Below are 13,778 nucleotides of genomic sequence, written 5' to 3' on the forward strand. Positions count from 1 at the left end.
ACACATATTTCAGCGAAGGGAGATTCATATTCTCCATCTTTACCACTTTTTATCATTTTTATCTTTTTCTCTAACTAATTTTCTACTTCAGTCTTGTATTGTCTAAACGCATCTATTGCTTCAACCTTACTATTTAGCAAGTAGACATAACAATATTTAGTGCAATCATCAATAAAAGTTATGAAATACTTTTTTCCACCACGTGATGGTGTTGACTTCATATCACAAATGTCAGTGTATATTAAGTCTAAGGGATTGAAATTCCTTTCAACGACTTATGAGGATGCTTTGCATACTTTGATTCCATACACGTTTGATACTTTGATTTATTGCACTCAAATTTTGGTAAAACCTCTAAGTTAATCAGTTTTCGTAACGTTTTGTAATTAACATGGCCTAAACATTCATACCACAAATATAAGACTCAAGCAAGTAAGAAGAATTTGAACTTTTATTGATTTCAACATTCATTACATTCATCTTATAAAGGCTCTCGATGAGATAGTATTTTCCTACATATACTTCTCCTTTACTAATTACAATTTTTTTAGAAATGGTTACACATTTGAATCCGTTCTTGTCTAGAAGTGAAACAGAAATTAAGCTCCTACGTAACTCCAAAACGTACAAGACATTGTTAAGTGTCAAGACCTTTCCTGAAGTCATTTTCAAGCCCACTTTTCCTGTTCCTTCTACCTTAGCCATAACGGAGTTAGCCATGTAGATCATTTCTTCTACTTGAGATGAAAAAAACTCTTTGTTGGCACACACATAGTGGGTGGCACCAGAATCCATCCACCATTCACGAGGATTCCCCACCAAGTTGCATTCTGAGAACATAGCATACAAATTATTACATTCTTTGTTGGACTCAACCATATTAACTTGGTCCCTTTTCTTGCCTTTCTTAGGAGAACGACAATCCGTGGACTTATGACCAATTTTTCCACAGTTGAAGCACTTTTCCTTGAATTTCTTCTTGGGTTGATGGCTTGTTTGTTCAACTTTCTTCCTTTTCTTAGAATTGTTTTGGTCATCTTCTACAATATGTGCTCCATTAATTGTAGAATTCCCTTTTGACCTTCTCTCGACAGCCTTATTATCCTCTTCAATATGCAGTCAGACAATAAGATCTTCGACAGTTATTTCCTTGCGTTTGTGCTTCAAGTAGTTTTTGAAGTTTTTCCACATAGGTGGTAGCTTCTCAATGATCGCTGCTACTTGAAATGCATCATTCACAATCAAACCTACAAAAAAGTTTATATGAGTACTAAGAACATTTTCAATTTGTTCAACTAAGGTATTTTTCAAAGATATACCGTCTGCTAAGAGATCATGGATGATTACTTGCAATTCCTGAACTTGAGAGACAATCGATTTGCTATCTATCATTTAAAAGTCCAGTAACCTTGCAATAAAGAATTTCTTAATTCCCACATCCCCTATCTTATATTTTCGTTCTAGTGCCCCCCACAATTCCTTCGATGCCTTAGTTCCACTGTATACATTGTAGAGATCGTCTTGGAGACCACTCAAGATATAATTCCTGCAAAGAAAGTCTCAGTGCTTCCAAGCCTCTACAATCATGAAATGCTCTTTGTCCGAGGTTCCCTCGGGCACCTCAGGAGCATCCTCACTAGTGAACCTTTGAAGGCATAGAGTGGTGAGGTAAAAGAACATCTTTTGCTGCCATCGCTTAAAGTCAATGCCCGCAAATTTTTCTGGCTTCTCCGTAGGTGCCATTGGTTATGGAGCATTTGCTCGACTTGTTGAGGCAATACTAGTTGCCCCCACAGTCGTAGCCGCATCTTGCATCTGACTTTCGTTAGTCATTTTTCCTGTCACCACAAGACAATAAAATTTAGTATTTTCAGAATACTATTTATAAAGTTAAGCAACTTTAAACTCTTCTTCTTGTTTCTAGTTAACGATGAAGTTTTTATGACTTCCAATCGTCAACCGAATGATCTTTAACTTGTGATGAAGATTTTATGTCTTCGAATCACTAGTTAAGTTTAAACGGAGTAGAAAGCTCAAAGTTTAATCTCCAAAAACAAGCAATACAGATTCTGCAAGGTTTATTCCTTAAGATTGTTATTTTATGGTGTTTTTGGGTACAAGAATCTGTATTTAGGCACAACAACTTCAACACTAGTTCAAGTTTAAAACAAGAACACTATGAAGTACAAAAACACCCTCAACACAAGATCAAAGTGATCTTTCTAAGAAGTGTGTTTTATTTTTTTAGAAATTAAGATGAAACAGAAATATAAAGCCAAGTCCCCCAACTTCACGGAGTGTCCTTAAGGAATAATTTTCCTCACTGTACCCGAGGTTTTGGAATCTTCCTCCCAGGATAAAATGACTTTCAATCCAACTATAGTGGTACCTCAAATAATTAGATTCGTCGAACTCACTCAACGATTTGATTGATCACAAAGAATGTTTTGAAGACAAGAAAAGTTTTTATTTCAGAAAATATTTCATTCATATTAAACCTGTGGATGAAAGCAGGTTTATATAGCCATCAGATGCCTCTTCTGAAAGGTGGCAATGGTTCTCTTAAAAAGTGTATCCTTTGGAAGAGTCATGTTTGTTCATTCGAAACATTGTGTCTTTTTCTGAACAAACACAACTATATGAACAGTCACACCTTTTTCAAAACAATGTGTTTTGCTCAGAGGTTGTGTCCCTCTATTTTCCATTCACACCAATTAAACCCAACATCCTCCAACAACATGATGAAACTTCCAGTCCTTAATGAAGGCCTCAGAATCGTTGAACAAAACAACTTTCTCTCAATTGAAATGAATACTGACTCCTTGGAAATCATTTCTTTGCTTACTAACGGGAATCTCTACTATGATACTTTGATTTTTGACTGTAGATCAAGGCTAAGAAGGCTAGGGAACCCAAAGGTGGCCCATTGCTATAGGGAACAAAATGGAGTAGCAGATGCACTAGCAAAAGAAGGGACAAAGAGTTGCAGCTTTGACGTCATGATGCTTTTTGAAGTTCCCTCGGTGTGTGGAAAGGAAGCAGTTTGGGCATACATCACGAGAACTTTTTTTGAAAGAAGAATTAGACTTAGAACTACTGATTCTGAAAGACTATGCCATCCTATTGTGTTTTTGAACCCCGACTGAAGTATAGGGCTTGTAAACTTATAACTACTTTTTTAGTTTAATGCAATATCTGCCATTTCTACCAAATAATAATAATAATAATAATAATAATAATAATAATAATAATAATAATATTGAGCTATAAAACAAAAAGTCATACTAGGGAAGTAGATTTCAATAAGAACAAAGTCATCGTGGATAACTAGCGGTAGATGCATTAATATTTCAAATTTGCCTGCCCAAGAAGTGGGTGAGACTAGTCATTCTCCGCTTGCAAGTCAAGCTTTTCATGAGAATCTTCTGATGATCTGAACTCCTTTGGACAAGAGGACAGGATCAGAAGGACTGATATTTTATCTCTATTTGGAGTCAGTAGAGTTTCATTCATCCAATTTGCGATGTAGCCTTGCTAAATAACGAAGATACCTTGCTAAACAATGAAGATGAATGATACTATATCCACCAGCAGTCTACCATAAAATTTATGCTCTGCCTACTAAATCAATTTGTTAAACGAGATGTTGGTGCACCAAGGTTCTACCAAGTATGTGATGGTTTAGTGGATTCTTGCTCGACTTCTGGGGCCATGAGTGTTATGGTTAAATTACCTGGTAATTTGGTGTAAATTCTGGATGGGGTTAACTATTTTCCGTCCTACGTCTAATGCTTCTGACATCCATATAGTGTTCCTTAATATAAGGAAATTAACAAAATATCACATAAATTTTTATGTTCATGTCAAGACAAGAAACTATAAATAAAACCACATTGAACTTTAGTATAGCAAACGCATTGCATTGCAAATATGTCATCCTCCAAATGGTATTCATTCCAAAAACATAAGATCCTCAACTTGATTAGAGGATGCTAGATCAATGATCATAGACTTTGAGCCATCTTAATCATGTAATATAATATGTTTGGATGGTTAAATAAAATACATTTTTTTGGTCCTAATAAAAGATCAAATCGTTATAATGAAAAATAGTACAAATATTTGAAAAGCTAATGTTTTAATACTTTCTTCTGAATAATCATTTGTCAGAAGTATTTGACGTAAGTTTCTTGGCTTAGAAAGAACATCTAGTCCACATTGCTATTTTTGCAACTAGAGGAGAGCCAAAATCCCGATCGATTTTACAAGTTCGTTATTATGGATAGTTGTGACAATGATTAACAAGTTAAGCTGGGTATATCATCTTTTAAAACTTTATATCGTTTAGCAAAAGAAGAAAACAATGAATATATACGTTGTACCACTCCAAAAATTAATATAACTTTCATAATAGAATTAGTCATGTCACAAAATTCCCAATTTAGATTATGACCACCTTAAAATATTTAAAATGATCTACAATTTGTATCGAGTAATCTTTTTTTACTCTTTAATATTTTCCCTTCATATCAGATCTTCAAAAAATATTGCCTTTCTTTTTTGCATCCAGAAACCTGTTCCTGTAAAATAATACTCAACCGTTGGAATCATCATTACAATATTTTCTTTTAAATAAAAATATCATACTTTTTCATTTAAAATACTTCAATTTTTTTTAAAAAAAGAGTTATTACTAATTAAAAAATAGGGTCTTTATTATTGAGGGGCCAAAGTTACTTACGGGCCCTGCTTTGTTAGAAATATTGATTATGACAATTCAAGAATATTATTGTCTTGGTTGTTGGATATTGCATTACAATATTTCAATAGGGGATGAAATATTGATACTTTTCTTCTAATCACGTTGGACTCAATTATTTTAATACAGAAACTTTGCTTTTGGGTGTTTTTTCCTGTGCCTTGTACCCTATTCTGGAGCGGAGCTAAAGTGTTAGCTACAGATCTGACTGAATTAGTAGTCGTCGTTCAAATTTTTGTATTTGTTTAAAAATTCATTGAATATGTACAATTATTTAATTTAGAACTAGTAGCTAATCTTCAAATTCTGACGCGGTCTCTTCTCATATTGAAACTCGCCTAAATTTAAATTTGCTTAAAAATATCTACGCTCTCTAACAAAGACAACTCATCGAACAAAGAGAATCTTATTAGCACATTGAATGTGTGTTTTGTCGGCAAAAGATCTTTATGTCTCTGAAGTCATTCTACCCTACTACCCATTTCTTCATTCTTTCAATGCGGCAAAGGTGGAATATAGAAAAAAAAAAAAACTTTATTGTTAGAAAAAGACTTTGGTGATGTTGACCACTTTCTTGAAGACTTAAAAAAGCATTAGATTCTTGAAACTAATCTTGACTACTTTATTTTTATCGTACTACAATATCTTCACCTACATAAATCAGATTTCCACTAACAAAAGTTCCAACAAATCTTGAGTGGTTGTGATTAATTAGTAGCCAACTTATACATCATTAGAATGAAAATGAAAATGTCTTTCTTGATTTTGATTACTATTGCCATCACTGCTTACTTTTCTTCCTTAGTTTCAGGTTATGATCTTGATCCTATGCAAGATCTATGTGTTGCTGTTCAAGATACTAATCATTCTGGTAACTCAATCATTTATCTTTATTCCTTCTTTTCTCTTTTCTAGATATTGACTTATGTTATTTCTCTATAGGGTTTAAGTTATATACACTGATCTCCACCAAAAAGAGTAGGTATGCTAATCTATAGCTAGATAGCCCCTAGCTGACAAGGATTTTTGGATAATTCGCAGTTAAATAGAATCAGCAAGGAATTTTTGCTGTTGTGTAGTGGATAGTGTAAAGTTCTTTTACACTTTAAAATTGTAGTTTAATTTGTTATAGCAGGTTAGGTACCATTATACCAAGTTACCTACCTATTACACTAAGCACATCTTCATCTTAAAGAGGATATGGCCCAAGATAGGAAGGTTTGGAGGTTGAGAATTAGAGTTGAAGGATAGTAGGTAGCCATGTGTTGGAGCACTTTTACCTAGTATTCGCATAGTATCCTATTCTTTCAAATTTATTGTCACTTCATTTGCTTTGTTTATCTTGCTATTCTGTGTCTTTATATTCTTGTCTATCCTGTTTTTACTATACTTCTTTTGAGCCGAGGGTCTAGACTCTCCCCAGATCCCACTTGTGGGATTACATGGGGTATGTTGTTGACTCTTACTGAGCATTGAACTTAGACTCTTATCTAAATTGTTTGGGTGAAAGCTAAATTTATGTCCAACTTATGCTCTGTTGCATTCATGTGCAGTTTTTGTGAATGGAAAGTTCTGCAAAGATCCAAAGCTAGCCAACGCAGATGATTTCTTTGCTTCCGGTTTCAATGAAAGTGGAATGCCAACACCAACAAATCTTGGTTTTGCTGTGAATATTTTGAATGTAAGTCGTATGCCAGGACTCAACACTCTTGGTATTTCTATGGCTCGTGCGGATCTCGAACCATTTGGACTAGTATCACCTCATATTCATCCTCGAGCAACTGAGCTAATACTCGTATTAGAGGGTACTATCTATGTTGGATTTGTTGTTCCCGATCTGAGAAATCCTTTCAAATCGAGGCTATTCGCTAAAGTATTGAATCCAGGGGATGTTTTTGTGATCCCACAGAGTATGATTCACATTCAATACAATTTGGGAACCACCAACGCAACGCATTTGAGTTGTTTCAACAGCCAAAATCCTGGAGTGCATATGATCTCTTATCAACTCTTTGGGTCAAATCCACCAATTCTTGATGATGTTCTTGTCAAAGGATTTCAATTGGATAAGAAAGTGATCGAACATCTTCGAGCACAATTCTCGTAGGATATGTGGAAAAATAAAGTTGTATTTGATTGAACTCACCAGAACATGTTTGTGCATTACAACCTTAGAACCTTAGTCATCTGTCCTGTTCAAGTATTGAGCAAGTCTGTTGAAATATAAGGAGACAAGCACTGGTTTGTTCATAGTTGCTATTCTATTTGTTATGTAACTTTGGTGATGTTCTTTAACAAAAGGAAATAAATACATAAAATTTGGTGATGTTCTTTCAGAAGGGTTGCTTTGTGTATGATATCTTTGTCGCCCCCCCCCCTCCCCCCCCCCCCCCCCCAAAAAAAAAAATTACAATTGAACATGAGATTTCTAGTTAAGGATGGATGGATATCTATCCCACCACAACCTTGATGACAAAAGTAAACGGGAAAAAAGTGACAGATAACCATATTTGACAATGCTAAATTAAAACTCAACCACAATTTCAAAACTAGTTAAATTATCTATTTTTAAAACAAAAAATATTTGAACTTCAATAAAATCCTAGCACAATGTCATGAGTCGATAACAAGTGCAGTCATTTATGCTAATTTTAGACATACACATCTCAAGTTTTGCCATGGCAAGTGAAAGTGCAATCGCATGTGTCTGAATTTTAAAACTTTAGATGCTAGTTTTTAAATATCTTTGTCGATATCTAAGTGGCTAAACTTACAAAATTTTGATTATGTCTTAAATACCGAAATTAACTTCAGTTGTAGTGCAGGTATTGGTGGCAAATGGGAGAGTTGGGACTTTATTGAGTTGTCAAAATTGACTGAATCAATAAATATGTAGGTTATTTATCCATCTAAAAGTTAGTTGAGCGGAAATGGTCTAAAATGTAGTCATAATCTTGTCCATCCAATTCTTACTAAATTTTAATTATTTCATTTGTTCTTTTATAATATTTTTATTACCTTATAAAACTTATTATTTTTTCTTATCATGATTATTTATAAGAAAATATCTTTTTCAATTTTTTTTATAAAATTTCTCATAGATCAATTTTAAACTAGATATCAACCAAACTTTAATGAGCTGAAACACACGGGTCAATTAAACTTTAAGGAATTAAACTGACACATAAATTTTTGGGCTAATTTTTGCCTGAAATGGCTAAACCACAAAATTTATAAAATTGACTAGGCCTTAAATAGTGGAGTTTAAGTTTAGTGTAGAAAATATTCTACGTGAATTTGACTTGTTATTGCAGGTTATCTAATTTTTTCTTTTTTAATTTTTACGTAAATAATTGAATTGCAATAACAGATCAAATTACCTGATAGTGTAGAATTTTTTATATACCGACGATGCAAACAACTTTAAACTCTAAATAGTAACCCCAAATGTAGCATCTATCCCCTTCTCCTTTTTCCATATCTAAAACCCTAAACCCCAATCAAAAAAGTTGCAATTCCTTGCACACACCAATGGAAAACCCCTCAAAAGCTCCAAACCCTTTTCTAAAAATTGAAGAAATACAAGGTAAAGGAAGATCCCTCATTGCTACACAACCCCTTAAACCTGGCCAAATAATCCTTAGAGACACCCCTCTCCTCCTTTACCCCGCTTCGCCTTTTAACAATAAATTTTGCTCAAATTGCTTTAGAATAATTCAATGTTCGCACATTCCTTGTCCTTCTTGCCCTTACGCATTTTTCTGTTCAGCAAACTGTCAGTCCAAATCAATATCCACCTCGCACACCCCGTGGATTTGTCAGTCTTTATCTGGCATGATAAACAGTTTGCATTTTCCTAAACTGAGTGTAGATCAGCAAGTTGAAGCTCTTTTTCTTGTTGCAGCGTATAACTTAGCTGTCGTTTCGCCTAGTTCTTTTCGAGTACTTTTATCCCTTCAAGGGGATTGGGGTGGGTCGGTTGTAAGTGAGGCTGGTGTTGATTTGCTTCATTCGGTTGTTGGTTCGTGCCCGAATATGAATGTTGGTGAATTTGGGTTTTCGAAAGAGCTTACTGCAGCGCTTTTGGCTAAGGATAAGGTGAATGCGTTTGGGTTGATGGAACCTTTTGATCCTGATAGAGGAAGTGGTGAAAGGGGTGTTAGGGCTTATGGGATTTATCCTATGGCGTCGTTTTTTAATCATGATTGTCTACCGAATGCATGTAGGTTTGAGTATGTTGATAGCGATGGGGATAGTGGGAGTAATACCGATATTGTTGTAAGGGTGTTACATGATGTTCCTGAGGGGAGAGAGATTTGTTTGAGTTATTTTCCAGTGAATTTTAAGTATTCCGAAAGGCAGAAAAGGTTGAAGGAGGATTATGGTTTTACTTGTAAATGTGATCGGTGTGTGGTCGAGGCTAATTGGTCTGATCAAGAGGAGGAGGATGCTATGGATAAGGAGGGCGAGGGAAGTGGAGAGGAAGAGGATGAAGCAATGGAGGAAGATATGGATGATGAGGAAAATGTAAATGTCGAGGTGGAGGAGGGTGATCAAGATTTTCCTCACGCGTATTTCTTCCTTAGATACATGTGTAATCGAGAGAATTGTGGGGGTACGTTGGCTCCATTGCCTCCTTCGGATGCATCTCCATCCACAGTTATGGAATGCAATGTTTGTGGTAATTTGAGCAAATCTGATGAGCTATAAGGTTTGTGCCGGGGACTATTGAAGTATGTCATGTTTCCATATAAGCTAGCTTGGCAATTTGAGCCTTTGCATGATGTTTGCCCTATCTAGGCTTGCAAAGCATAGGCTAGACAAGCGGTACACTCCCCCCCCCCCCCCCCCCCCCCACCGAGCTTAGATTTAATGAGCTTAGTTTGTAGCTAGAACTTCTTGTCACTCTGTATTTGGTAGCTCACCTTGGTTTTCCGTTTTGTTAGCTTGTGAGCAAGTGCCATAGTAATGACTTGCGAACCTTTCAATTTTCATGTATACTCTTTGTGGAGTGATATGTTGAGCAGTTTAACAATCGATTTGTCTAACAACCTTGTCTAGGTTGAGGTTGGGTTTGAATACTCTACACCCTTGCACGTTCTTTTAAGTAGTTTAGCTCGGAAGCTAAGCCGCAACAGGGTTTCGACAAACTCAAGCCCTCTGCAAAGTATCAAGTTAAAGAAAGATGAATTTTGATTCTTTGTGTCTTCAGTAACTCAGACTTACAACTACATGTTGTCCAGAACATCATACCTTTAGCATTCGTATAAGCACTGCAAGAATCCTTTATAAGAAGGTTCTCCATAGTAATTACTTCAATTTATCTCCTAAACTATTTGGGACTACAAAAGACCAAACGGGAACAACACCAGAGTACCAACAGAATAAAGTAAATATAATTACACTATTGGACACAAAGTCTAATTGGAAGAAAGAATTAAATGAAGCAAGTCAGCTTACTCTCTAGCCAGTCTTTAAGGGTAGGATTTTCCCAAGTCTGTCCTGCTGCCTTTCTAGGCACAACTTTTCTCTTCGCCTCAACTTTTTGTTCAAGCTCAGTACTTGTAATTGCAGCTTTCATATTTTCAATTGTTTCAAGCGTGATTGTTCTCATATAGTTATTGACAAAAGAAAGAAACATTCAACAAATTAGCTAAGAAATTTACACAAAATCTCTTGTTTTTTATTTTTCTCTAGTGGATAGAGCAGGATAATCTCTCTACCTCCCCGAAATAGTGGTAAGGTGTGCATTCACTTTACCCTCCTAGACTTCCCTTTGGTGGGATTTTACTGAGTATATTATTATTTTTGTTGAATAGAGCAGGATAGCAGGGGTGTGGGTTCCAGTTATCAAAAAGCTTTGTACAATGTTGGTGTCATACTTTAAAAAGAACCAAATGCATTTCTTGAAGAGCCAACCAAATCTGTAACATCCGTTTCTAAAATACCGCACACAACATCGGAAGAACTCAGATCAAATTTATATCAGAAAACCCACTCAAAATAGAACTGAAGAACTAAAATTCAACAATACCAAAGCAAATAGAACAAAAAAAAAAACTAGTACATATACATCTCAATTAACTTCGCTTTAATAAATAGACTAAGCAGCAAAATCATACTTAAAAAGACTCATTTTTAACCACTTGTTTTTCAGTTTTCCTTGATGACCCAAAGGCCAAAGCAACCATTCAGATCAAATTCACACAAATAGATCTGGGTGGTCTGACGGGGCCGCTGAGACCATTTTGGTGGTCAAACGAGTGAAATGACGCGAATGAGCTCATTTTTTGCGAACTTTCGGTGGGTTTTACCGAGCTCTGTTTGGGGCAAAAATCAACCAACGGCCCCTGGCAGACTGTGAAGTGGATTTGGGTAGTCCGACGGGGCCGCTGGGGCCATTTTGGTGGTCAAACGGGTGAAGCGGTGCGAACAAACCATTTTTCTCGACTTTCGGTGGTGTTAGCCCGCGGTTGCGTGGATGGGCGTAAGGTTCGAGTCTTATTTAGAGAAAAAATTGACCGGTGGCCCTCCTCGGGCTGTGGAGTTAATCTGGTGGCTTGGCGGGGCCTCTGGACCATTTTGGTGGTCAAACGAGCAAAATGGTGCGAACGGACCATTTTTTGTGACTTTCGGTGGGTGTTAGCCCTCGGTTGCAGGGGTGGCGCCCGGATCTAGTTTGGGATAAAAATCAATCGAAAATCCCTCGCACAACCTGTGAAGTGGATCTAGATGGTTCAGCGGGACCGCTGGGGACATTTTGGTGGTCAAATGGGCAAAACAGCAAGGCCATTTTTTGCGACTTTCAATGGGTGTTAGCCTACGATTGCGGGGGTGGGCTCGGGTCTTGGGCTCGGTTTAGGGCGAAATAGACCGATGTCCCCCTGTTGGGCTGTGGAGTGGATCTGGATGGTCCGGCGGGGTCGCTGTGGCCATTTTAGTGGTCAAACAGGCGAAATGGTGCAAACAGGTCATTTTTCGCGACTTTCGATGAATGTTAGCCCACAATCCCGAGGGTAGGGCTCAGTGATCAAGCCTGGTTTGGGGCGAAAATCAACCTGTGGCCCCTCGATGGGCTGTGGAGTAGATCTGAGTAGTCTGGAGGGGCTGTTGGGGCCATTTTGGTAGTCTAATAGGCGAAACAGCAGGAACCGTCTATTTTTCGCAACTTTCGGTGGGTGTTAGCCCACGATTGTGAGGGTAGGCCCAGCGGTCGGACATGATTTGTGGCGAATATGGACCAGCGGCCCTCCGCTGGGCTGTGGAGTAGATCTAGGTGGTCTGGGGCTATTGAGGCTATTTTGGTGGTCAAACGGGAGAAACTGCGGGAATGGGCAGTTTTTCGCGACTTTCGGTGGGTGTCAGTGTACGATTGTGGGGACGGGCTCGGGTCCGGTTCGGGGAGAAAATCGATTGACAGCCCCCTGATAGGTCGTGGAGTGGATATGGGTGGTCTAGCAGGGCCGCTGGGGCCATTTTGGTGGTTAAATGAGTGAAATGACGCGAATGACCATTTTTCGTGACTTTCGGTTGGTGTTAGCACACGATTGCAGGGTGTGCCCAAGGTCCGAAGGATGAAAATTCACCGGTGGCCCCCTGTAGATCTGGGTGGTCCGGCGGGGCTGTTGGGCCATTTTGCAAGTCACATGGGCGAAATGGCGCGAAGGGGTCATTTTTTACGACATTCGGTGGGTGTTAGCCACAGTTGCGGGGTTGGGCCTGGGGCCTGCACCCGGTTTGGGGCGAAAATCGACCGGGGGCCTGCCGATTGGCTGTGGAGTGGATCTGGGTGGTTCGGCGGGGCTGTTGGGGCCATTTTGCAAGTCAAACAGGTCATTTTAGAGGATGAGGCGCGACAACATTTTTGCAGAGTTTGAGCAACATATCACATTAGATAATTGTTTGTTAAGGATATTACATCTGAACAAACCAGGACACCTATACTTAGATTGCTGAAACGAATTGCTGGTTATATCTAATTCTGTACAATCAAGAAATAAATAAGCTATCAATCATTACTTTCTTAGTTTTCAAAATTCCTCAAACATATACATGGCAGCTTCTCATTTGCAAACCAGTCAGGTTTTTCTTCACTTTTTATTATTTAAGAAGCTAGTCAATGGCTGATCTAATTAATTAACCACTTCTTTGACTACTGATTATATTAAAGGTTAGTTCTTTATACTGAAATCTGCAGTTAAAACGGAAACAAAGATACGGCAAACGGTTAGATCAGAGTATAAGTAGTCACACCTTTCTGTTTGAAAAAATCATAACAAACCCATAGCAAACAAACTTGTTTCCAGAAAAAGCTTGGATTATGGTATCTAAGACTTTGATGGAAAGTTTTATTGTCATTGAGCCATCGCCTATAAACATGAATTTGCTCGGATATATCTTTTGAGATGGGTGAAGAAGGTGCATTATATATTTGTTGGCTTTTTTCTTGATAGGCGAGATGTAACTTTCATTGAAATACCAGCTAAAGTTAGATGCTGGGATAAGCTACAGTCAGAAGGTCCATTACAAGTCATGCAATTCACTCAACAATGGCCATGCTATCTTTTACATATATAAGGGCCACGTTGTACCAAAATCTGTTCAAAACAATCATATATATTTGATGGCTGTAGAGTTTTTCTAATGGTTGGCTTTATAGACTTCCCCATGGCTTTATAGGTATATGATTTTACCTGAAATAAAATCGACTGGTCAGCAGCAATGAAAGGTAACATCAGGGTATATCTGAGTATGAGCTTAGTAATTTTCGTTGGAAATGTAAGTGAATCTTATTATTATTTTTTTTGATAACCAATAAATCCCCAAGGGCTAGTGGATGCATGGTTTTGAACTTGAAGGATGATGGGTCTGCCCCTCATTGTTTCTTTTTGGATACTTCATGAACGACTTTGATATGTCACTTATTGATTTACATCACTGAACAACTGCATTTCGTCTCTTCTTCTTTTCCATCATTGCTCTCTATTTCCTGAGATAATTTCTTTTTCCTCTAATATGC

The 13,778-nt window shown here is 37.5% G+C and overlaps 2 protein-coding genes across 2 annotated transcripts; both read left to right on the top strand.

The window, feature by feature from the left end:
• The first annotated feature begins 5,245 nt into the window (after positions 1–5,245).
• LOC107864596 (germin-like protein subfamily 1 member 17) lies at positions 5,246–7,095 on the top strand. The gene is made up of 2 exons (XM_016711012.2): positions 5,246–5,630; positions 6,313–7,095. The coding sequence occupies exons 1-2, from the start codon at positions 5,498–5,500 to the stop codon at positions 6,864–6,866; spliced, it is 687 nt and encodes a 228-aa protein (XP_016566498.1). The 5' UTR covers positions 5,246–5,497; the 3' UTR covers positions 6,867–7,095.
• A 1,092-nt stretch (positions 7,096–8,187) lies between these two features.
• On the top strand, positions 8,188–9,807 carry LOC107864597 (histone-lysine N-methyltransferase ASHR2). Its single transcript, XM_016711014.2, has one exon. The coding sequence runs from the start codon at positions 8,291–8,293 to the stop codon at positions 9,467–9,469; it is 1,179 nt and encodes a 392-aa protein (XP_016566500.1). The 5' UTR covers positions 8,188–8,290; the 3' UTR covers positions 9,470–9,807.
• Positions 9,808–13,778: the final 3,971 nt, after the last annotated feature.

This window comes from Capsicum annuum, chromosome 3 (assembly GCF_002878395.1).
Source record: "Capsicum annuum cultivar UCD-10X-F1 chromosome 3, UCD10Xv1.1, whole genome shotgun sequence".
NCBI lineage: Eukaryota > Viridiplantae > Streptophyta > Magnoliopsida > Solanales > Solanaceae > Capsicum > Capsicum annuum.

Coding starts and splice junctions, on each gene's coding strand:
- LOC107864596 (XM_016711012.2), top strand. CDS start 5,498: ATGAAAATGAAAATGTCTTTCTTGATTTTGATTACTATTGCCATCACT. Junction 5,631..6,312: donor TCAAGATACTAATCATTCTG/GTAACTCAATCA, acceptor ATTCATGTGCAG/TTTTTGTGAATGGAAAGTTC.
- LOC107864597 (XM_016711014.2), top strand. CDS start 8,291: ATGGAAAACCCCTCAAAAGCTCCAAACCCTTTTCTAAAAATTGAAGAA.